The sequence below is a fragment of the Aulonocara stuartgranti genome (genome assembly GCF_965226115.1).
Source record: "Aulonocara stuartgranti genome assembly, chromosome: 12".
NCBI classification, from domain to species: Eukaryota; Metazoa; Chordata; class Actinopteri; order Cichliformes; family Cichlidae; genus Aulonocara; species Aulonocara stuartgranti.
In genome coordinates this window covers 22,369,253-22,393,888 of record NC_138948.1, presented here as the reverse complement: position 1 = coordinate 22,393,888, position 24,636 = coordinate 22,369,253, and the positions used below count along the sequence as shown (strand labels likewise).

At 41.6% G+C, this 24,636-nt stretch overlaps 1 protein-coding gene across 1 annotated transcript in view; it reads left to right on the top strand.

Annotated features, from left to right (window-relative positions):
• LOC309719778 (uncharacterized protein) overlaps positions 1–20,533 on the top strand; it is a 33,781-nt gene extending 13,248 nt beyond the window's left edge. Inside the window, exons 2-16 of the mRNA XM_082556149.1 lie at positions 4,317–4,372; positions 4,541–4,653; positions 5,740–5,814; positions 13,951–14,094; positions 14,602–14,679; positions 14,819–14,970; positions 15,152–15,206; positions 16,285–16,359; positions 16,542–16,650; positions 16,830–17,333; positions 17,713–18,156; positions 18,279–18,377; positions 18,481–18,614; positions 19,228–19,279; positions 19,395–20,533. Of these exons, the coding sequence (XP_082412275.1) occupies positions 4,317–4,372; positions 4,541–4,653; positions 5,740–5,814; positions 13,951–14,094; positions 14,602–14,679; positions 14,819–14,970; positions 15,152–15,206; positions 16,285–16,359; positions 16,542–16,650; positions 16,830–17,333; positions 17,713–18,156; positions 18,279–18,377; positions 18,481–18,614; positions 19,228–19,279; positions 19,395–19,531 (2,227 nt within the window). The 3' untranslated portion in view covers positions 19,532–20,533. The remainder of the gene's footprint in view (positions 1–4,316; positions 4,373–4,540; positions 4,654–5,739; positions 5,815–13,950; positions 14,095–14,601; positions 14,680–14,818; positions 14,971–15,151; positions 15,207–16,284; positions 16,360–16,541; positions 16,651–16,829; positions 17,334–17,712; positions 18,157–18,278; positions 18,378–18,480; positions 18,615–19,227; positions 19,280–19,394) is intronic.
• The last annotated feature ends 4,103 nt before the right edge of the window (positions 20,534–24,636 follow it).

Sequence of the window (24,636 nt, the reverse complement as noted above, 5' to 3'; positions counted from 1 at the left end):
TGAAAGTATGTGTGCTCTCTGTGCCTCTTTGGCTTAGCATGCAACATTTTTTACTCAGGATACATCACTTAGGTCACACCATACCAGTCTGTAGGACTCTTACAAGCCAGACAAATACTTGGCTTTATTCCGTTACTTCCTCTCTCTTAGTCAGATTTCCTGAAACCCTTCCCATAAACCTCCATGTGTCTCTGCAGTGCAGACGGAAGAATGTGTGCACCATCGCTGTGTGGTCACTATATGAGTATCACGTCTGACTAGACTTATTATGCCCATGTTTGGAGAGAGGAAATGAGCGCCGTGTGCTGCAGGGACGTCTCCAAGCTCCCCAGTCTAGTGCAAACGTAGTGGTAGACTGGGAGACAAGGTAAAAATAGAACTGGAAGGCCAGGTCATCTTTGAGCCAAAAGTAAGGAATTGTGAAGCTGAGAGGAGCAGAAGAAGTATATGTCATGTGAAATAAAAAGACATTATCCATAAAGTAGCCATTTAAATCTTAGGTACAGTAGACAGGCAAATACAAGACTTGACTTAAGTAGTTATAAATTTGTCGATAAGCTTTACCTGGGAGTTGCTGGTGTATGTGTGCCATACATTGGGGAGAGAAAGGGGCACAAAGTAATGGTTGATGGAGAGCTTAATCCTTGTGAATCCTCCCAGCATTTCATCTGTTTATTTATATCTTATTCTTCATACCCAGTTTATCAGCAGTGTGCAAAATAAAATAAAAAACCCTCTCATATCTCAGCGACTGGCAAAGATGGAAGGAATAAATGACCTATGAGCTCACAAGAACCCGCTGTCAGAGAGACACAGAGGGAGAAAAATGAAGATGAGATATTGCTTCAGTTTGTGAACGAGGTGTGTTTTACTACAAGATTTAAAATAGGAGGAATAAAGCAGAGTTGCTAGAGGTGAAGGTCAGAATAATGAATTTAAAGTGGTAAAGATTGTTACACATCAACTGAATATATAGAGTGAGGACGGATGGCAAAGTTAATAAAAAATGTGAAAAATGATCGGTGATTCTGGGCCCCATAAATATATTCTCATAGATTTACTTCTTTACTTCTTTATTTTATAATAAAGGACTAGCACAATAATATGCATTCCCTTAAAAAATTAAATAAAAAAATAAATAGAAGAAAAAACCATCAAAGAATATCTCTTCAGAATCTACAGCACAGGAGAAACGTGTATGCTGTGTTCAAGTGTTTCCTGTGTAATGCAGCACTCTGCTGTTGCAGAGTTTAGCCTGGTGAGGGGAGAGCATGGATACGCAATCATCTGCTTCTGTGATGTTGATCTTGAAATGGTAGAGCTTAGCATGTTTGGAGGTATTACAGGGGCGCTGGCAGGCCAAGACAAACCTTCTCTATTGTTACTGGCTCAGGCTTACAGTACATTGTGTGCATGTGCCTGTGTTTCCAGACTGCCATTTCTTTAAATACAGATGTTTATTTGTTGAGTTACTGGCTGTGGCTACGATGCTGAGATTTCATTTCCCACTGTTAATTACTTTAAAGAGTTGATGTTTCAGATTATGACATCATTGCTCTAGGCTTTTCTTTTCTTGTTCTCACTCTCTCCCACTTTGCGCCCCATTGCCCTTCATGATGGCCCCTTTCCCGCCCTTTCACGTGTCTCTTCTCTTCTCTTCTCTTCTCTTCTCTTCTCTTCTCTTCTCTTCTCTTCTCTTCTCTTCTCTTCTCTTCTCTTCTCTTCCTCTGAGGTCATAGCTGGCTTGGTTTGGAAGTGGGCTGGAGTACAGACATAAGAGCGTCTGTTTTTCTCATCAGTCAGTCAGTCAGTGTGTGTGTGCCGAGTTGGTGAGGGGGTAGGGGTGTGCTTTATTAATTAGGGGAACAACTTTACCGCTTTTGAAACTTCTATTACTACATTAAAATACCCAATCAAGTGATGCAGACAAAAATGGGCATATAGAGGGAATCTTAATTTCATATGATGTAATATTGCACAGCTTGGCTCAGGTATGAAGCAAGACTCCAAAGCGACTTTGGTCTTATTGTCGAGGACAACTTTCCAGGATAGACAGGATAAAAGACTTCAGCTTGTGTTTGGGAAAAAAACATGCTGACTACATAAAACTACTGATATGTCCATGCAGTCATTTAGTGGTTTAATGTGTAAGATTTCGACATGACAGCTATATGTAGGCCTCACCGAGGTTTTCCTTTGATGCTAAATCATTTGTTTTGAGTCAGTAGAACATTTGCTGTCTCCTTGCTCAAAGAAGACCCTATGTGATCAGTTTCTAACTGTAATTTGTGCCTTTCTCAAAAACTGTATCAATAGATGGATAGATACAAAAGATGGTCTTTACTTATTGTGTTTGATTTTGTAATACTGCTTCACTAAATTGAGATTAGGTAAAGATTTGGGGAGAAAGCTGCTGAAAAATAGGATCTTTGCAAAGTCCATCTTAGTGAAAGCTGTGGCAGAACAAAGAGTGTCCCTCAGCTCAGCGTACCTCGTGAGCAAGCTTGTTCTCTGTGGGTGGAAAATTTGCACATGCAATTAAGACTCCTTCACAGTCACATTGACTTTTGACCTTGACAGCTTGGGAATGGCAACCTTGGAATGTTAGAAGACCACGGATGTGGTTTGGTGACTTGTTAAAACTAATAAAAGAGAGCAGCATTGTTGTTGCTGCAGTTTTTGTGGCTAATCTAATCCCAAAACACGTAAGTAAGTGCTTGAGGTGATGCAGAGCTCGTGCCGGGGAGCTGGGGGAGAATGTTCCCATAAGTTGCATTATATTCTTATGCAATCTGATTTCAAATACTTGCAGGGTGATATCATAGATATTAAACAAACATTTGCCAACATTACAAAAACAATAAAAAAAAAAACCCAAAAATGAAAGCGCAGCAGCAACATGTCTCCTCACATGCTCGGCCAGCTTGCAACTTGCTCAGTAGGTTGCACAGTATGGTTATTGTGTCCTCAGCGCACACACATACTGACTGACTTTTGATTGAAGCTTTTTGTTCTTCTGGGAGAAAGAACAAAGGCAGACTTGTTGTATCAGGAAAAATAACAGTGAATGAGAAATGCTAACTGAGTTATTTGGCACCATTGTCAACCCATATACCAAACAGCTGTTTTGTACTCTTTTGTACAGTCAACCGGAACATTTTAAACCGATACTGATGCTTTTAGAATCGAATAGAATAATCCTTTAATTGTCCCACAGGGGGAAATTTGGTTGTAACAGCAGCCAGAAAGACACATATACAAACAAACAGGACACAGGACACAGAACAGAAACACACACACACACACACACACACACACACACACACACACACACACACACACACACACACACACACACACACACACAGGCCATTCACCTTTGGTCCTTTGTAATCGTTGCTTGTGCCCTTTTGCAATCCAGCTCCAGATGTTATTCTCTGAACTCCAGGAGTCCTACAGTGAAACCTTTACACAGGCCCACAGTCAGACACATACTTGTGCACACAGACGGGCACATGCGGCCCTTTAAAGATTTGACAGTTTCTCTCTCTGCAGGCCGCCTTGTTAAGCAACAGACTCTAACGTACACATTTACACAGATGTGCTTCAAACATGCAAAAGCATCGAGATTATTTAGGAAACACATCTTCTCAAATAGCATAATGGTGTCATTTGGGGTTCAGATCCAGTACAGACAAAATGAACTTGCCTTAAGGTTTATTTCTTTGTTTTGGTTCTTATGAAGTCACACATTTCCCTCTTGCAGCAAACCACATATAAGCCCTTTTATTGTGTGTATCAATCTTAAATCAGTCACCAAGCTCTTAATTGAGCCGTTGTTTTTCAGTGGTCTCATGAAAACACATCATCAGTTTGTCGAGTTGCCACAGCAACAGTCTTCTCACTGAAGGGTGCGGTGGGGCAGGTTTTCACCTGCAAAACACTTAACAAAAAATAAAAGCCCCATCGGTGTGCACACTGTTTATTTCACAATCAGGAGTTGCCCATCGATGAGGAAAATGCTGTGAATGCAGCTTATTGTGTTACAATGTGCCGTGCTGTTTTATCTCTGTGCTGTAAGGGTCTTTGGTGAACAAGAGCAGGAAGGGAGACAGAACAAAGTGAGCGAGCACGTGTGTCACAGTTGAAAAGAATTTATTTTTGTCGGTGTAATAGTGCTTCTGCACAGCAAGGAAGCTTGTTGTTTTTCAGACAAAGCACTGGTATGCGCAGGAAAACATTTGGCTTTGGGCTTGCATACACAGAAATCATGCTATTGTTTGCATCTTGACCTGTGTGTGTTTGTATGTTCACAGGGCATTATTTGCATATGATGGAGTCACAAACAACCTCAAACTGGCTGACTCAGGAGGTAAAGTGGACTCTTATTTTTATCATTTACCTTCATAAGACCACAAAAAAGCTTGTTTGCTCCTCTGCTTGGGCTTGAAAGAAGTTGATATATAAAAAGAAAGTGCAGCGTATTTGCACATCAATATCCCTTTGTTCCCTCACCCTGCATCTGTCTCTTTCCTAACAGCGGGTGGTGTGGCAGAGCTGGCAGCTAAGTTTCACATCTCAAAGCCTCAATATGGACTGTGCAAAGTTGGAAGTGTAGAGACAGGAGCCCCCCGGATCGTGCTGATCAGCTGGGTGAGTAGCAGACGGGCTCATGGGGCTTAACTTGTGTAAGCATTCCCCTATCATAACACAAATACCAGCTCGAATTACTCAAACACACATGCATTCTTTGCCATGAAAACAGCAGGTACGCTTCAAACACAAGGACTCACAGACTTAAATTAATTTGGAGGCAGCTGGGTCATTTTGCAGCTCTGAGATAAGGGGTTTCACATGTTGTTGTGGTCAGATACAGAAGCGTACGCCCTTATTAACTTATAAAGTATTCTGGAGAAACCCGAAATATTCCTGGCTTATTTTCATTCAGCACTCTTGTTTTCAGAGGCTTACATGAAATTTGGAAGAAAAGCTTTGAAAATGTCTCAGTGCAGTGGAAAAATGAGTGAATTACAAGGCGAGCAGAGGACCTAAGTGTCAAAGACGCAACCTGTAACCATAATATTTTCACCACCGTTGTATCTGGTGCTTGAAGTGGTATGGTAGTATATAGCTCTTCCCTAAAGAAACGCTGCCTTTGTTCTGCTCCAAACATGTCCACTGTTACTGTCTTTGATTTGTCTTTCCAGCTGTCAGGAGCACTTCATTCCAAAAGGCCTACTCTTTGATTTTATGTTCATCTACAAACTTTAGTTTATTCTGGTACACTTCCCATGCGGATCAAATTTGTGCACTGTAAACACATGCAGCTCAGGCTACCTGGAGATCCTGGGTTCAAATTTTGGGTCTTTTTAGAGACCGTTGTTTTAAATTTAGACTGACTTTGCTTAGATTTCTAGTTCTACACAAATAGTCACTAAATACACAAATATACACAATTGTTGATAGTTTTCCTCACAATGGAATAATTCAATTCAAATAATTTGGAGAAATCCTGTTCTTTCAGACACGCACTTATTGACAAGTTGGTTTTTTTAAATCCCTTTGAGAACTTATTGGCATGACGACACTAAACACTTCTCAAGATGATCAGTCTTCAGATGCCTCATGACATCGTTTGAATCCTGTTGTTTCCCAGCCTGTTTCCTTCATGTCTTTTTTTAGTCTTCTAAGAGAGATCTGTGATATCAGTCTAAGTGTCTACATCCTGTTTGTATGCAGGTTGGCCAAAATGTCGATGACTACAGGAGAACAGAATGTGCCACCCACATTCCAGCCCTCAAGAACTTCTTTAAGGTGCAGTGCATAAGAATGTGAACTTGACAATGGCCTTCGGGTTTGCTAAAGTAAATCCAGTCATTTGTGTTTTTGTTTGGCTTCATTTAAGAGGAAATAATTCCATCTGTGCAAGGACCGTTTAGACCCGGAGGTAGTGCTGTGCAAAAAACACTTGCAGTTTCTGTTACTCTTTCTGTTCATTTAGATTCTGTTTAATTTCCTGTGAAATTCCAAAATAATAGTGAAAAATGTGTTTTATACTTTCCTATAATCTTTGTCCCTGAATTCTAGACCGTTTACCCTCAAACTCTATATTTACACTTTGTAGTTTGCTTAGTATTGTTTTGAGAGTTTCCTGTCCTCAGACCCCTTCCTGCCCTACTGGTTTGTTGGTTCAGGGTGAGATTGCTAAGTTTTGTTTAAAATTCTGTTGTTGGTGGTACAACCCACAAGTCCCATGCCAAAGTCAAGTAGTGGTAAGATAGACAGGAAGCAGATGGACCAGAGAAAAGAGAACTGTGTAATTTCTATGATTCAGCTGCATGTGCATATTTTTAGGATTCAGGTGTGTTTACAGCATATGACAAAAACTGTCCATCACTGCTGACGATTCCCCTGTCTGTGCCCCTCAAACAGTATTTATTTTGTGTGTCAGTGAGTAGAAAGGATTGAACCGACCCCTAGGTTTACCACTTTCCATACAAAGGCATCACCCAGTCGACTGTAGGAGCATCTGTGGAATGTTTGTTGTTTTTTTTGTCTCTTTTTTTAAAACAATGAATGTGGGCTCTGGGATTTTATAAGAAACCAGTTGAAAGCCCACTATCCCCTCTCTGAGTCTTGTGTGAGGCTTCTTTGATCAGAATTTCTTGTGGGATTTCATAATCATAGAAACATGATTTCATGGTGGACGTTAAGGGGAATGAAGAAAATCACTTCTCCTTAGGTGAGCTGTGGGACAAAAGAGGCTTCTAAACTTAGCCAACACACACAAACATGCTCATTAATAAGCAGGACTGTTTAAGTACCCGGTGGTCACTACTGCTAATGTAAAATGCAAAAAGGAAGAGAAACAATTTATTCTAATTTGACCTTATACAATAGACGCATGGATGTCATTTGTAGAAGTACGCGGTGATCATACATGACTATGCAAAACTGTCTTTTGTTCATGCAAACGTCTTTAATCAGTTTTCCCACAAATACTAAAATGCTCACTTATGGCATAATTTACAGTACAGGTGATGATCTCACTAGTATCAAGACAGCTTACGAAAAAACGTCAAACACACTGGTGTGTTTCCGGCTTGTGTTGTATTGGAGTTGGTGTGTAGTGAACCTTAAAAATTATCTGTCAAAGTATTTATATTCAGACTTAAGCTCTCTTTATTTGTAGAATTGCATAGCCAATGTACAGTACAGTCGATGATTTAATATTATTAACAGCTCATATGTTTGTGGAGACAAATCGTTTAAGGATCACAAATGACCCCAGTATCTATCACAGGCGCTGTTCTGTTCCATGTCCAATAAAACAGATTCGATGCGTAATTATGATTATGCAATATACTGGAGACTCAAAGGCTACCTGATATTGGTCTTTGAGAATTGTTTTATTTTAACAAATCAGTAGCTGAAATATTGATACACAAAAAGTCACTCCCTCACCTGCTAAATGCCTACATTAACCAGATGCTATAATCTAAACAGCTCTCTTATTTCTGAGCCGTACTTGACCTTGCAGTGACGTGAAAAACAAAACCATGGAAATGATCTATAAATATATACAGATTGGATGGGTGATAACATCTGGGGATGCAATAGCTTGTTCTTTTTTAAAATCATGGCTGTTTTTACCCTAAGTAAGCCATAAGTTTTTTACTTATCTTTCTTTTTTTTTCTCTTTTCCCTCCACTTTGTTTCTGTTTTTTCTGGCTCGCTATGCTGCATGTCCCAGCTGGCAGTGAGGGGGTTTTGTCGAGGCGAGTCTGGTTTGGGTGTGTTATAAACTGAAGTTAATGTGGCATTAAGTTATGAAAACTAAATTATGAATAGGGTGCAGGTGTTTCCATTGTTAATTTCTACCAAAAAACAAATAACTGAATTAAGTTTTGACAGAAGAGCATTGTGTTTGTGTGTGTGTGTGTGTGTGTGTGTGTATGTGTGAGTCCAAGTGCATAAGATTAGAAACAGTAGTGTCAAATTCTAAACAAAGAAGTTAGTTAGACTCAAGACATTTTGAATTAAGACACAAATTGGAGCATTGTAGAGAGCAGAGAACCTGGATGCTCTGATGCATACTCAACTGAGTGGGGACATCTCACAAAGGCACATCTTTTCCAATCCTGATATTTATAAAATGTGCATTTGGTTCATCAAACATACAATAAGTATCTGCTGGTTAAATGATAATGTATCAGTCCTGTTTCTGGGTCTCCTTTCTACTGTGGGTCTACTGTTACAAATGACACTGTCACCTTTTTAACACGTTGTAATGTTTTTGTTATATTTAATAGAAACAAGCCCCCCAAAAGTCATTAGGGATCATGGTCAGCCAGCCGACTATACATATCTTTAAGTTTTTAAAAACTGCAGTCCATGGGCTCGAATATCAAATATTTGAATCTCTCTGGCTGAATAAAAGTTCAGTGTTGACATTTTAGGAATTAGTCAAAACCAGGCACCAATGTGTTATGACTAACCTTGTGTTGTGAATGGGCCCATTTTTAACTCTTTTTTTCAGGATCTTCTTCCTCCTGTATGCTAGCTACCAGGCAATTTATGATATGTCAGCTAGCCCATCTTCACTGACCCTCCAACCACCATTGCTATTTAGTCTACTTTCAAAGGTACACCAGAGCACTGTGTTTTAGTTTTTTAGAAGTACTTCAGTCAAAACATGGTATCTGATCTTTAGGTGAAAACTGGATTCCTAACTTCCCGGCAACTTCTAACTCTGCTAAACTTTGTGAACCTCTTGATATCTGAACGTTAAACCTTATTGTAACAGCTGGGGAAGCTGAAAGAGTTTGTCCTGTTTTTCTTTCTTTCAGTGGTCCTGAGTTCGATTTTTAGACTTTAGATCTCGGGATGGCTAGTGATGTCATACTTAACAAGTAGATACATTTATTCGGTCACATTATGCCTTTGTTATTTAAGGCCAAATGTTTTTTTTAAGGTGGAACAGGAGATTAGGTCTCAAAAAAACATTAGGCTTGTAAATAAGGAATAATTGAAGATGTTTGGGTCAAGGTATCTTGAAGCACTTCAAATCACACATGTTGTCTGTCATAATAACTGACAACCCAAATATTATAGCAATCTTGTCAATTCACAGTTTTATTGGTGTTATTCTTCGTGAACAACTTGCATTTTTTTAAGAAGAATAAATGTTTGCAATACTAATAATTCGGCCACAAGCGCTGGCCAACACTAACTTCTATTATAAGTAACCCATCAGTCAAGTGGGACAAACTTTAACTGGGGAAACTTGAGTTGCCCCGAATCCACCTACTGCCTATTACTCTGAGCAACTCCTTAGTTGGAAAGAGACTATGAAGCACTCTGGTTCCAGAGCAGAGAGACAGTTTGTGTGGAGTTTGAGCCCAATTACAGCTAAAAAGTCTCTCAACCTGTCACATCACCTTGGGCTACTTTCCCTCCCTGGCAGGTTATATCGTTATACCTATAGTAAGTTTTCAATGCCAAGGTCATCAGTGTCACAAGTCCCAAAAAGACTGTTTCAACATCCCACTTTATGAAATTTTCCCATGGAAATAACTAGGCCAAGACACGTTATTCTGAATAGAGAGGTTGACTATTAAGGCAGTACTTTGAGCTCATATAGAACGTTTTGGAGTTTTTGAAGCTTTGCATTTATATTGTTTTGCTAGAGTATGTTATTATCTGAATCTGGGTACAAATTTAAAGCTTTCTGATAACCAATGAAGGTCATTGCATTGTTAGCAAGTCAAATGCCATGTGGTTGAAACACTGTGGGATGGATGTTAGTTTGGAACATAACACAGTATGGTATGGGCTTCAAGAGCTTACAGTTACAAAGATTAAAAAGGAAGGTTTTGTCCTAACATATGACCATTATGAAATCCGAATGATGTAAAATGACATGAACATGCTCACATATGAGTTATAGAAATGGTCTGAATAGAATTAGAGGTGATTTCTATACATTTTAATAAGATACAGATAGTTTCATTTTTCCTAAAACTGTTATTTCAGTTTAATTGAATTCAATCTTATTTAAATAGCACCAGATGTCACCTGAAGATCCTGCAATAATAGAGAGACAACCAAAACAATCACAGGGCATCCTGTTAGCAAGCACTTGGCGACACTGGGAAGGAAAAACCCTTGCATTTTCCCAGTGCATTTTTAACACTTTTAAGTCTCTTAAAATTACAAGCATGGTAATACCTATTTTGCTTTATATTATTCAGCACTACAAGGGCATTTGCTTTGAGTGTGAGTTGTTTTGATGAACACTTTCGTCCTGTACTTGATTAAATGCAGACTGTCTGTAATGTTTTGCACTTGCACATTCATAAGAGAATACTGGGCTGTGCTACTGAGAAGTGTTCCCGTAGACCTTGATTTGTTTCCATGATTTTCCCAGTGCGGCTGGCAGCACTGTGGACTACTTCTCTGGTCTCTGTGCCAACTCTGTGTGTAGTTGGCAGTGGCAGCCAGAGTGATATGGATTATGGACTGTACTGACATGTATTACAGGGCGCACTGAATTCTCTGCTCAGTGTCAGTGTCAGTGTTGTCACTTGGATAAATCTGTGGTTTCCTGTTGGAGGCTGACAGACCAGGCCCTCCATCAACAAGCCTAGATTTACTCTCCATGGAAATTATACCGAGGTCCTGGCCACATACAAATGCTTGTATGCACACACAGACATGAGTTAAGTCCATGTTTAACAAAGTAAAATATAGTTCTTTGTTTTGTTTTTTGTCCATTCTCCAGTAAACATGAAATGCAGGCACAGTTTTTTTCTTTCTCTTGAAACTAAAGGCTTTAATTCATTTTGCTGTTTTGAACTTATTGTGAAGACAATGTGCAACACAGAGTGATACAGTGTATGTCTTGTAAGTTTTGCTGTCAATATACATCCATCCATCCATCGTCATCCGCTTTGTCCGGGGTTGGGTCGCGGGGGCAGCAGCCTAAGCAAAGAGGCCCAGACCTCCCTCTCCCCAGCCACCTCCTCCAGCTTGTCCGGGGGAATACCAAGGCGTTCCCAGGCCAGCCGAGAGATATAATCTCTCCAGCGTGTCCTGGGTCTGCCCCGGGGCCTCCTCCCGGTGGGACATGCCTGGAACACCTCACCCAGGAGGCGCCCAGGGGGCATCCTTGTCAGATGCCCGAACCACCTCAGCTGGCTCCTTTCGATGTGGAGCAGCAGCTGCTCTACTCTGAGCCCCTCCCGGATGGCCGAACTTCTCACCCTATCTCTAAGGGAGAGGCCAGCCACCCTTCGGAGGAAGCTCATTTCTGCCGCTTGTATCCGCGATCTCGTTCTTTCGGTCACTACCCACAGCTCGTGGCCATAGGTGAGGGTAGGGACGTAGATCGACCGGTAAATTGAGAGCTTCGCTTTTACACTCAGCTCCCTCTTCACCACGACGGACCGGTGCAACGTCCGCATTACTGCAGCTGCAGCCCCAATCCGTCTGTCGATCTCCGGCTCCCTTCTCCCATCACTCGCGAACAAGACCCCGAGATACTTGAACTCCTCCACTTGGGGCAGGAACTCATCCCCGACCCGGAGTGGGCACTCCACCCTTTTCCGGCTGAGAACCATGGCCTCAGATTTGGAGGTGCTGATCCTCATTCCCGCTGCTTCACACTCGACTGCGAACCGTTCCAGTGCGAGCTGGAGGCCTTCACCCGATGAAGCCAACAGAACCACATCATCTGCAAAAATCAGAAATGAGATTCTGAGGCCACCAAAGCGAAAGCCCTCCGCCACTTGGCTGCACCTAGAAATCCTGTCCATAAAAATTATGAACAGAACCGGAGACAAAGGGCAGCCCTGGCGAAGCCCATCACCCACCGGGAACGAGTCCGACTTATTGCCGGCAATGCGAACCAAGCTCTTGCAACGGTTGTATAGGGATCGAATGGCCCGTAGCAATGGGCCAGACACCCCATATTCCCGCAACACCTCCCACAGGACACCCCGAGGGACACGGTCGAATGCCTTCTCCAAGTCCACAAAACACATGTAGACTGGTTGGGCAAACTCCCATGCACCCTCAAGTATCCTGGAGAGGATAAAGAGCTGGTCCAGTGTTCCGCGACCAGGACGAAAACCGCATTGTTCCTCCTGTATCCGAGGTTCGACTAACGGACGAACTCTCCTTTCCAGCACCCTGGCATAGACTTTCCCAGGGAGGCTGAGGAGTGTGATCCCCCTGTAGTTGGAACACACCCTCCGGTCCCCTTTCTTAAAGATGGGGACCACCACCCCGGTCTGCCAGTCCACAGGTACTGCCCCTGATCTCCACGCAACATTGCAGAGGCGTGTCAACCAGGACAGCCCTACAACGTCCAGAGCCTTCAGGAACTCGGGGCGGACCTCATCAACACCAGGGGCTCTGCCACCAAGGAGTTGTTTAACTGCCTCAGTGACCTCGCCCCCGGAAATTGGCGGGTCATTCCCCTCATCCCCAGACTCTGCTTCCTCCTCGGAAGACGTGTCAGTGGGATTAAGGAGGTCCTTGAAGTATTCCTTCCACCGCCTGACAATTTTGTCAGTCGACGTCAGCAGCGCTCCGCCAGCACTATACACAGTGCAGGTAGAGCACCGCTTTCCCCTCCTGAGACGTCTGACGGTTTGCCAGAATCTCTTCGAGGCAGTCCGAAAGTCTTTTTCCATGGCCTCTCCGAACTCCTCCCACACCCGAGTTTTTGCTTCAGCCACTGCCCGAGCCGCATTCCGCTTGGCCTGTCAATACCTGTCGGCTGCCTCCGGAGTCCCACAGGCTAACCAAGCCCGATAGGACTCCTTCTTCAGCCTGGTGGCTCCCTTCACCTCTGGTGTCCACCATTTGGTTCGGGGATTACCACCACGGCAGGCACCCACCACCTTGCGGCCGCAGCTCAATGCAGCAGCTTCGGCAATGGAGACGCTGAACATGGTCCATTCGGACTCAATGTCCCCGGTCTCCCTCGGAATGCTGTTGAAGCTCTGCCGGAGGTGTGCGTTGAAGATCTCGCGGACTGGGGCCTCTGCTAGAAGTTCCCAGCACACCCTCACTACGCGTTTAGGTGCACCAGGTCTGTCCAGCGTCCTCCCCCGCCACCTGATCCAACTCACCACCAGGTGGTGATCAGTTGACAGCTCAGCCCCTCTCTTTACCCGAGCGTCCAGAACATATGGTCGCAGGTCTGCTGATACGATTACAAAATCGATCATCGACCTACGGCCTAGAGTGTCCTGGTGCCACGTGCACTTATGGACACTCTTATGTTCGAACAGGGTGTTCGTTATGGCCAAACTGTGGTTAGCACAGAAGTCCAATAACAGAGCACCGCTCGGGTTCAGATCAGGGAGGCCGTTCCTCCCAATCACGCCCCTCCAGGTCTCGCTGTCGTTACCCACGTGAGCATTGAAGTCTCCCAGCAGGACAACAGAGTCTCCAGGTGGAGCACCCTCCAGCACCCCCCCCAGGGACTCTAAGAAGGCTGGGTACTCTGAACTGCCACTCGGCGCATAAGCGCAGATGACAGTCAGGACCCGTTCCCCGACCCTAAGGCGCAGGGAACAAACCCTCTCGTCCACCGGGAAAAACCCCAACCTACCGGCAGCAAGCCGAGGGGATATTAGGATACCCACTCCAGCCCGCCGTGAGTGTTAGTTGAGGGTCTTGCTTTTTTTCTGCCTTTTTGTAACACATGCAGTCACACAATTTGTGTGTGTGTGTGTGTGTGTGTGTGTGCGTGCGTGCGTGCGTGTGTGTGTGTGTGTGTGTGTGTGTGTGTGTGTGTGAGAGAGAGAGAGAGAGAGAGAGAGAGGGAGAGTAAGAGAGGCTAAAGGACAGCATGCCGAGGAGTGGATTAAACTCTCATCTATCTTACTCGATACCATCTCACCATGCCTTTTTCATTCCCTGTCCTCCATGTTTCAGGAAGCGCATGCTTTCATTAGTGCAGAGAAAGTGGAGGATGTGACAGAAGAAAAGATAAGAGCTGAGCTCAGCAAGGCCCCAGCTCATACTCCCACACATTTTGTGCGAAGGAGCTCTAAGTCTGCAGAAAAGGAGGAATTAGTGGTAAGTCTCCTGTAATGCTTCTGCTATCCATCAGAGGGAGACAAAGTCTATAACATATATATAATGACCCTCGAATACAAAACCCCAGCGACTTCTGTGTTTTAGGAGTTATTTTAGCCTTCTTTATGTTTTGTAATCAATAATATGAAAAGATTAAAACATACAATGTTTTTTAATATAACAATTGAGTAGGTCTTAACCATGCAAAAAAATACAAATAGATTAATAAATTTAAAAATAAATAAATAAATAAAAAAAAAAAAAAAAAAAATATATATATATATATATATATATATTTATTTATTTTGTGTATATATATATATATATATATATATATATATATATATATATATATATATATATATATATATATTTTGTATGTATATATATATATATATATATATATTTTGTATGTATATATATATATGTATATATATATGTATATATATAGTGGAAAATTCACTGAATTGCATTTACGCAAAACCTTTTATTTTAATTTTTTAATAGGGTACCAACTACAGAAAAACTAATGCTGCAATGGAGATGAGACTGATAAATAGAGACTCCTTCTGGGCACGAGCAGAGGTACCCTTTATACTTTTTGGTGTGGCTAAATGTATTTCAGGGGCCCTTTTAAAGGGAGTTACAGCTTGAGTTAAAACTGAAGTGAAAATACAGAATAGTTTTTGTACTGTGACCTTTACTTTTTTGGTGTGTATATCAGCGTGAAGAAGAACAAAGGAAAGAAGAGGAGAGGAGGAGAGGAGCTGAGGAGAGACGGCGCCTCGAAAGGGAAAGGATTCTGAAAGAACGAAGGGATGAAGAGGAGAGGGACAGAAAAATGAACGAGAAACTACAAATGATTGAGGAGCAGAGGTTGAAATAATGTCGTTTTCCTGTCAGTAGTGCCTTTTAGTCCATGTTTTGCACAGATTAAAAAAAACCAAAAAACAATGTGGTAAAGTAGATTAGATGATAATTGTATTGTATTTGACGATCTTTACTTGATGACATTAATATGGTGCTGATTTCCTTTTGTTTTTTTAATGTCTTGCAGAAGGAAACAGGCAGAGCAAGAAGAAGAGCTGCGCAGAGAGGAGAAATCAAAATGGGTGCGTGAAAAAGTCTTGCCAAAATTCACTTGAAACAGCAAGACAAGATAGACTCGTGGCTCCTATGAATATGAAGTTTTCAAATTGCATCTTAGCAATGCTACTGTAACTGAAAATGGCCCTGTGCAATACTGAAAGAGAGTACAGAGTCTCCCTTTGGTCTTTATTTGAGGATGTGCGAGTTTAGGCTGCTTACAAAATTTTTAAGATTAGGCTTAAAAGTTTCCCTTTTGACAAAGCACATAATTAGTGCTGGATCAGGAACTGGACCCTGAACCCTCCCTTAGTTGCACTGCAATAGGCCTCGGCTGCTGGGGGCTTCCCATGACGGGCTATTTGTTTCTTCTTCACTCACTCTGTTTATACACGGCTCTGCATTTAATCATGAGTTATTAGTCATCTCTGGCTCTCTTCCACAGTGTTTATTTTAAACTATTTAGCTCCCCTCATGCCCAGTTATTCGGAGAAGATGCCTGCTCCGCTTTGAGGCTGGTTCTGCAGGTTTCTTCCTGTTAAAAGGGAGTTTTTCCTTTCCACTGCCACTCGTAGGGGGGTCACCCGATTTTTGGGGCTGTCTCTATTATTGTATGGTCATTATCTCACAATATAAAGCACAATATAAAGTAAGAAGAGAGAGTAGTGATGATTTCTGGCTGGGCGTTAATGATAGCTCACAATCTAAGTTTCACATTGTCTGACACAACAACAGTGTTCCGCCTTCCTGTTACTCTTTTTTTTTTTATTAGTCGTACCTTCATAAAGAGATAAAAGCTTTGAAATGCTTATTTGATGTTTTGCCTCTCTGCAACCCCTACTGGCCTTGAAGTCTAAGTGCTTGATTGTCTTTCAGTTGTACGCAACTGAGAAGGTGTGGATAAAAAGGCATGCCTGCAGAGGTTTGCACACCTTCCACTCTTTTGCTGCTGGAGCTCATACTCACTGTCACTTAGTTATTTACATGAAATTCTCACTTTTGCAAACTCAAGCGCCTCCAGCCTCTATTTTATGCTGCAGCCCATAAGCTGGCCCTTACAGCAAGCACGTAAACATGATTGCATGTGTGTTTTTGCACTGACAGGAGCAGCAGCAGAGGGAGCACGAGGAAGACATGAGGGCTCGTCTCAGACGGAGTGAATCTATAGAGAAAGCAGCAGTAAGTGATTCTTGTACTAATATAAAGATGCACGTAGCTCTACTAAATCTTGCGCTGAAGTAGCACTAACCCAACTAAGTGCACACATGTGTACATGTTGGCACTACACCGCTGGACTGGAAAAAGTCAAAGGAAATGGTTAAGATATTGAAAATGCTTACTGTATTTTACTTGAATGGCAGGAGGCAGCAGCGCTAGTATCCCAACGCTCCATGAACCCCAGGGAGTTCTTTCGGCAGCTGTCATCATCATCGTCACAAAGTCCCACCAGCCCTGGATCCTCCCGCACTGGTAAGAGCTTCAAAAGAAAGCGATTCTATCACGTATTCGCCCGAAGTAGCAGACATGGTTATACAAACACAAGAATAAGCCCTAGATTTCAGTGCATCCACTTTCAAGTTTTGTTTGTTATAAAACGTGTTTTTCATGTTTTACCTTCTAACACCAGTTTTTTTTTTCTTTCTACCCAGGCAGACCGTTCAGACGATACCAGCGGAGCCTGACAGACACAGCCTTCATCTTCTCAAAAGCAGAAGAGAGTGCAGCATCCTCCCCTCGCAGTTCTCCCCTGGTCTCCCCCTTTTACCGGGCTCCTCCTTCCCCCATTTACCGTGCCGTCTCCCCCCCCATAAGCCCTAATTTCTGCCTCGCTGCAGCTCCGCAGAAGCCCAGAGCGCCCACGTCACCGCCCCTGTCTCCTCTTCGTCCTGTCCCTCCAGTTTCACCTCTTCCTAGCATTCCACAAACTAATAACCAGGCTGCAGATGAACCCAAAACTACATCTCCAACAGAACCTTCTGCACCTCCAGCATCACCTAGTCTCTTGACTTATTTGCCCCCCACTTTAGCAAATGTCAACCCCTGTGAGGCACAGCCAGACACCCAGCCTGACGAATCAGCTTTGCACTCCAAGCCTCTTCTGAATTCAGAGGCTCCAGGAGCTCCTCTTAATGAGACTCCACAGCCAAACAGTGGTAGGGTGAAACATGATGCAGTCAGATATATTTCACTTTCTTTGTACCATACCTTTTCTGGAGGAAAATACTGACAAGCAAGAAGAATATTTAGGAAGATGCAAAATTAAGAAGAAACATATTTATCTGTTTAAAACATGTCCTTCAAAGTCATTAATGGTTTAGCGTGCAGGAAACTTTCATTGGTACTTATTGCAAAAGCTACTCCACATACTGCTGTAAATCAGCCCAGGGACTGTTAACCAATGGCTTGTGAAACAGAAATGATGATTACACATACCCTCAATGTGCACTTTACAAACATGCATGCTTATTAATACACTGATGTTGTTTTGTTTTTTTGTGTGCATTTATAGCTTTATAATTTTCTAATCCACAGACCTCAACACAGCCAGTCATGTGCACACTGAGCTGGTCTCAGACACTGGCTACAAAGTACAGGCTGTGCTGGTGGAGGAGGATGAGGAAGAGGATATGGAGGAGCAGGAGGAAGATAATCCTGAAACAAAACCAGAGCCTTTTGCTGTCACCACAGAACCAGCCCTGATAGAAATAGAGGAGGAAGAAGAAGAAGAAGAAGGAGAAGAAAAAGAAAAAGAGGAGGAAGAACAGGAAGAACAGGAGGACCATGAGAAGGAGGACAAGGAGGAGGAGGTGATGGAAGAATTAAAAGAGGAAACTGAGCCAGCATCAATCGAGGAACCAGCTGAGATAGAAACGGATGAAGAGGAGACAAAGGAAAATGGAGAGAAGAATAATCAGTCAGAAGACAGTCAGCCCACTGCTGAGCTTTCAGAGAAACAGGAAGACTCAGCAGTTGCAGGTAGCCCTCAGCTTCTTACAGAAACCTTTTTTAAAGTGGATTGTTACAGTGTCATTATTTCTAAATGCAATGCTGCAGTTTTCTGAAAATGATACTTTAACATTAACAAACCAATCTTTTAGATGCCGAACCAGTTTGTCAAGGAATCGAACATGAGACCGTAACACTGTCGAGCAACGGGATCGGACTGGGAGATGACACAGCGGAGCATAATGGCATAGGTCGGGCAACCAGTGACGGTTCAAACAATGCTTTTGTTTTTTTTGATATCACATGAGCGCACCAGTTGAAATAACGAGTGATTTTCACACTGATCTTCCTCAGTGCAATGTGTGAATCCATCTGAAGCTGAATTCAGCACTTCAGAGGTGACTACGTGCTACAGTCTCCACGGCACTGCAGAGGAGGACGACATCAATGAAGATGAGAAGCAAGAGATCTCAGAAAATGGAAAAGAGGTGTTTTGTCCACAGACACGCAGACAATAATATTGCTAATGCAAAGCCCACAAAACCTGTTTATGTAATTAATTTTTTTTTTAAATTCAAACTATATTGTATGATGTCATCTCTACAAGTGATGAGGACTGTTTTAATTGTGTCACTGAATGCCACAAAAGAACAAGTCTACTGTGTAAATTGTATGGAACGCCATATGGGTGGTACAGTTTAGAACAAGCATTACTTCAACAGGAGGACGTTTGTGCATTTTTTGGGAAATAATAATAATAACGTAATAAAAATAAGAAAGGGAAAATCATAGTAAAATAACATGGAAGCTGTTCAGTGATGGTTTTTTTATAGTTTTTGAAGTTGAGGTATGTTATTTATCATCCAATACTTGCTAGTAGCGCAGACCCACAGATGATTTTGACCTTTTCATTTGAATTGTTAAAAACAAGTAAAAAAGAAAAAAAAAACATATAAAATGAAAGTTCATATGAGAAAGTTTTCATGAAAGTTCATGATTTTCTTTTTTTTTTGCTTTATTCAATCTTCTGAATTGTAGTTAAACATGAAATATATTTTCTGATTATAGTCTTCCTCTGCTCCGTTTTCCTTTCCACTTCAGGTTTTAGCCGAGCAACAGATATGCGTCCGAGCTCTTTACGACTACCAGGCAGGTAAGCTGCCTTTCAGAGGATAATCGGCATGCATGGGAACATAAAGTGCCTCCATTCACGATAATTACACTGTGATTATCAGATCTTCACTGTGTTATTTTGTTGTTCTTCACAGAGGACGAATCTGAGATCTCCTTTGAACCGGGTGACATCATCACGGACGTGGAGACGGTGGACAAAGCCTGGTGGAGGGGATGGAGCAAAGACGGACGTCAGGGCTTATTTCCTGCCAATTATGTGGAGACCATATAGTCAGGCAGACACACGCTAGGACAAAGATACAGACACACATAGACACACACTCAGGGACGCCATCTTCCCTCACGTTAATGCGTGTTTTTTTTAACTTAATCCTCCCACTGAAACTTTGTACTCTCTATTTTGTTGGAAGAATAAAGAAACACGAGGATCCCTGTTTTGTAGGGAGCAAAAAAGAAAAGTGTAACTCACGATTTTGATGTTTTTGAGGAAAACAAAAATTCTCACAAGTGTGCAGAAATTACCCAGCCTCATTTTCTCGGATAAAATAGAGAAGACCTTCTCTTACACCAAAATAACTTATTTCCTTTTGAGATGCAGTAGAAATGTTGGTGGGAGAGATCAGATCACAATGACAAATGATCACAAACTTTTTTTTTTTTGTCAAAGAAACACAAACAGATTTTTATAGTGTATAGTCTCCTTTTTGATCCACGCATATAACAAGCATTTCACTCTGCTCGCCATTTGTATACATGTATCAGACATCGTCTTATAATCATCCTCCTGTATTCCCTGAGTTATTTTGTAGCATGGCGTTTGTTTCTGAAAGTCTCAGCGCACAGTTAAATTACCCAAACCAGAACTGAGGTATAGCAAACGATAAAAAAATAATAACTATATTTTAAATTGGGCTATATTTTGTTCATATGGTGATCTCCTCCCATGCTTTTTGTGATTATAGCTTGTCTTTTATTTGCCTAGATATTAACAAATTATTGCGTTATACCAACACAAAGATGATCTGAAACATCTTCCAGGTTTAATCCTCTTTAATATCATTATACTCTACACTGTATATAATAATGTAAAAAAAGTCCTTTTTCTATCCTTGTTTATATGTTTGTATGTTGTATGCTTGTTTAATGCTCTTTTATTTTGTATTTACTCCAAACTTACATAGCATCTACAAACAAAACTATCTTTAAAAGTTTGTCTCCTGCTTATTTCTTCACTTTTACTGTTTCAAACAATCAAAATACAGTGGTTACTCTCTTTATTGTTAACTGTCTCTTTCTTTAAATAATATTAATATGCAGCATTGATAATATTTTACAGCTAAAGCCTTTTTTAAGTATCGGGAAAATGTAGTTATTCTTTTTCAGAATTCAAGCACTTTTCTTAAAAAAGGATTTTAAAAAATGCCTCGACATTGTATAAACACAACAATAACACACAGTTTACTGGCCATCATACGGTATACTTGCAGCCAAAACAACTTGACACCAACATCAGTCTTGCAAAAATCACATTCATTCTCATGTAAGAACACATTAATATCTAAATAGCAAATTGTAACAGCAGAACTTCATGAAAATTGCAATTTTTTTTAAAAGTTTTTATTTCTTTAAGCATTTAGTGTTGGGGATATTTTAATATGCAAGTATTTCCATCACACATACTGTGCCCTGATTATTAAAGAACAACAACAAAAAATGGTTGTAGCAGTGCTATATTTGCACCTATAGGTGGAGACATTGCCTTTTCCAATTTGTCAGTGACAGCATTTTTGAAAGAGAGCTCAGTGAAATGAACAGATTCCTCAGGACAAAAGGCAAAATATTTTGACAGGCAGAGAGGGGGCTCATTGTTACACACAGTTTAGAAGTGGGATATCCTGATGTTTCCAAAGCTAAAAATTGCTAATGCTTCTACACCTTAAACAGGATTTTCCCCTAGGGTAATAATGATTGATTGAATTTGACATTAATATTTTTTAACCATACACCTTTAATATTTATGGGGGGCTAGGTTACGGTCTTGTAGTGCCAGTTCAATAACAGCGTTTGGCAGATGTGCCTCTGTTCTGAAATAGAGAGGTAATGTTTGACATGGGTCTCATCCTGCTTGAACTGATGCCTGTTGACAGACTGACTAAATCTATCCAGGAGACTATTCTGCTGAAGTTATCCCAGAAGGCTAATCATCAGTGATATGTGTGAAAGGGTGATGAGCCTCTTATGAAATACTAATTGGTTTACAAGGACAAAACCATGAAAACCTGAAATGAGCAAAACCGTGAGACAGAAAAAAAAGTAAAAGTTTTAAAGCTGCAGTAAAATGAGTAAAAATGGATACATAGTGTAATGCCAATGTATATAATTTTACAGTCATATGCATGAGAGAGATAAACAGGCACAGAGTGGGAGATAAACTCAGAGCGAGAGGGCATCTGTGCGCAGAGAATGTAAGAGCAAATCAATTGAGACAGTTGCGCCCCCAATTCTCTCGTGTTGCCAGATCCCTGTTCTCATGGTCATCCCCACAACTCAAGATATCCCTTGTCTCTTAAGATTAAGGAGATTGATAGGGAGACACCGGCTAATGTGCCAGTCAAACTTTCCCTTCCCCTTTGTCTTTAGGCTGTTCCTTCCTTCTGTGACCCTCATCACTAACAAAACCCCTTTGAGTAAGGTGCTAAAGCACCCCCCCTCCAATCCCCACCACCCCTACATTCCCTTTCCTTTATCTGTTATTTAACTGACAGACCCTATCTGACCGGTCGAGGACTGACGAGTGTGGGACGGCTGAGGTGAAATGGCGGTAGGGAAGTGCCACTCACTGTAGCGTTATCAGCACATTGCCAACGACAGAAACCTAATCTGACCTGGCTGCTGATGGCTCGTGGCCTGTTGGTTGTGTTTCTGTTCCGAAGCTGATTCTGGCGACCCCTGAGTTACTTGTAAGGGGAGGATAGCGAGCACACGCGCACAGCGATGGAGGCGCATAAGCGTGGGTACGCATACGTTTACAAAAAATGTGCGCGTTCACTGCTTTTAGTTCAGATTTCGGAGGCGAGCCCGTAGCCCTCACCACTGTTATCTTCAACTTTTTGTAATTAATTATGTTTGAAAGTGGTGTCAGTTAACATGAGACAAAAAAACCCTCCATCCTACCTTCTTCATCCTAACTGTAAACACCTGGGTGACTTTCTTTTTCTTTTTGGCTGAGTTTTCTGCAGTAGGAAGCGTAAAGGATGGGGTCACCCCCTCTCTCCTCGAGGCTTCAAGTTACCTTAACAGTCTTTGGGTAAGAAAACTGCATGTTCAGATCTTCCCTTCTCCAAAGTGCTGTGAAGCAAACAGTCCCTATTGTCCTCTGCTTTGGTAAAGGTTTTAGCGGAGCTCAGGCATGCAGTTTTATTCTTAAAATACTTAAGAAGCTCCTGGTTTTCCTCGTCCCTTGCTGAAATAAAGATCAGTATTTGTAGGTGCAAGCATGCATGAGCCCTCACTGAGAAAATGGGTTTCACTTTCTTTGTGGTTCTTTGTTCTTTAGGTCAAACAATCAGTGTAAGCAACATTTTATATGAGTGGATCAAACATTACACATTGGGAATAGATAGCTAGCATGGTGGTGTATCAAAAAAAGAGAAGAAGACGTGAATCCAACTGATGCAGTTTGCTTTTGAGACAGTTTCAAGGCTACAGCAGTTATCTAGGAAGAATTTCTCCAAACTGTTATCCAACATAAATCAGCTTTAGCTTGGTGATAATTCCATCTGGCTTAAGTCTTGATTAAACCTTTGCTTTTAAACTCGTCTCTTGTTCTTGACATTGTCATTTTCTGTTTTCCCTTTAAAGATAATCTTCAAAACCGCTGAAGTAGATAACGCCTCGGAAGCTAATGATGGCTCCAGCCAAGATTTTACTGTCAGCATAGAAACCGGCCCATTAACTTCTGAAGCCCTCTTTGGCAAAGCTCCGTATCCCTTCCATTGCCATCAAAAGCTATTTTCCTCGGCCAGTCCCACACAACCCTAACAATGAACAGAGGATTAGAACATCTCTCAGTCTTGAAGCAAAAAAATTGCAGAAATGGATTTAAAGAAAAACAAAATCTCTTTTTAACAATCATTGGTGAAAACTAGTTGGCAGCATTTCCACATCAGGATTTTTCCTGACGTGATTCCCGAGAGGCGGTTTTTGCTTTTACGATACAATTCCTGCGCTTGCAATCAGCCAACATGTGGCATTGTGATCCAATCACAGAGATTTTTCCCCCCTCTTCAGTTTATAAATGGTTAAATCTCTCAGTCTATTGTGAAGGAATCTTCAAAGTGGATGGAAACCACAGGGGAACATTGGTAGTTGTTAATTAATGCAACAGAATCTACAAATGCTTTATTTTACTGATTCAAAAGAGGAAAAACATGCTTTGAATCTAGCAACAGGCACGTCTAAATCTCTTACCTCATCTTCAAGCTGTTACCCTGAACAATGAGAAGCTGTTGTTTCTCTGAAAACCATAAGTATTTTTTTAATAACTGTGCTTTGGTTCCAGAAGAAATCTTTCTTTCTCTGGTCTAGATTTATTGGGTCTTTATTCTTCCTGATCATTTATGTTTCCATTCAATAAACTGACATAAAATGTGTTTTTCTAAAATGATCTTTTGTGGTCTTTATGGCTATCACTGTTTTTAAAGGGAAAGGCGAAACACTACACATGAAAGGCAACTAAAGCAAAACTGGCAAAGTTAAGTGATAACTTCAGGTTTTCTAAATCGCTTTAAATCCATGGAATGAGTGGTTTAAGGATAATTTGTGATTGTGCACACAGTCATATCCAGAGTAGTGTTGGCAGTTGGTTGAAGAATAAAGAATTGTTATCAATAAGAATTATGACCTTAAACTGGGGACTAAATTGTAATCGGTAGACATAAAAGTGCGGGCAAGATCCTGGAGGTCAATGACGGGGTGAGCTGTCTCTTACCCTAAAGACTAACAGGGGTGAAAATCCCTGTCCCTTTGGTGGCTGACACGCGCACACACATATCCACTCTGGGTTTCAGACACATTGCCTTTGGCACCACAATCGCTGCCAGATGCTGTGACTTTCTTTCAGACAATTCATTTCACAAGTATCTCTGAAAGAGCAATGCCGATGGTAGGTTTTGAAAGAGACAAATGTACATACACGCGCGCGTGTGTGTGTGTTTTAACAAGTGATGGAGTTATGCCGGTGGCAGTGAGAGAAAAGGACACATATGAGATCAGATAGAGACTAATTCACAACCTGGCCTAAGGACACCAGGCAGGATAATGTGAGACATCTTTTCTCACACCATTTAGGCTAGTCCCAAAGGGACGCAGTGTTTA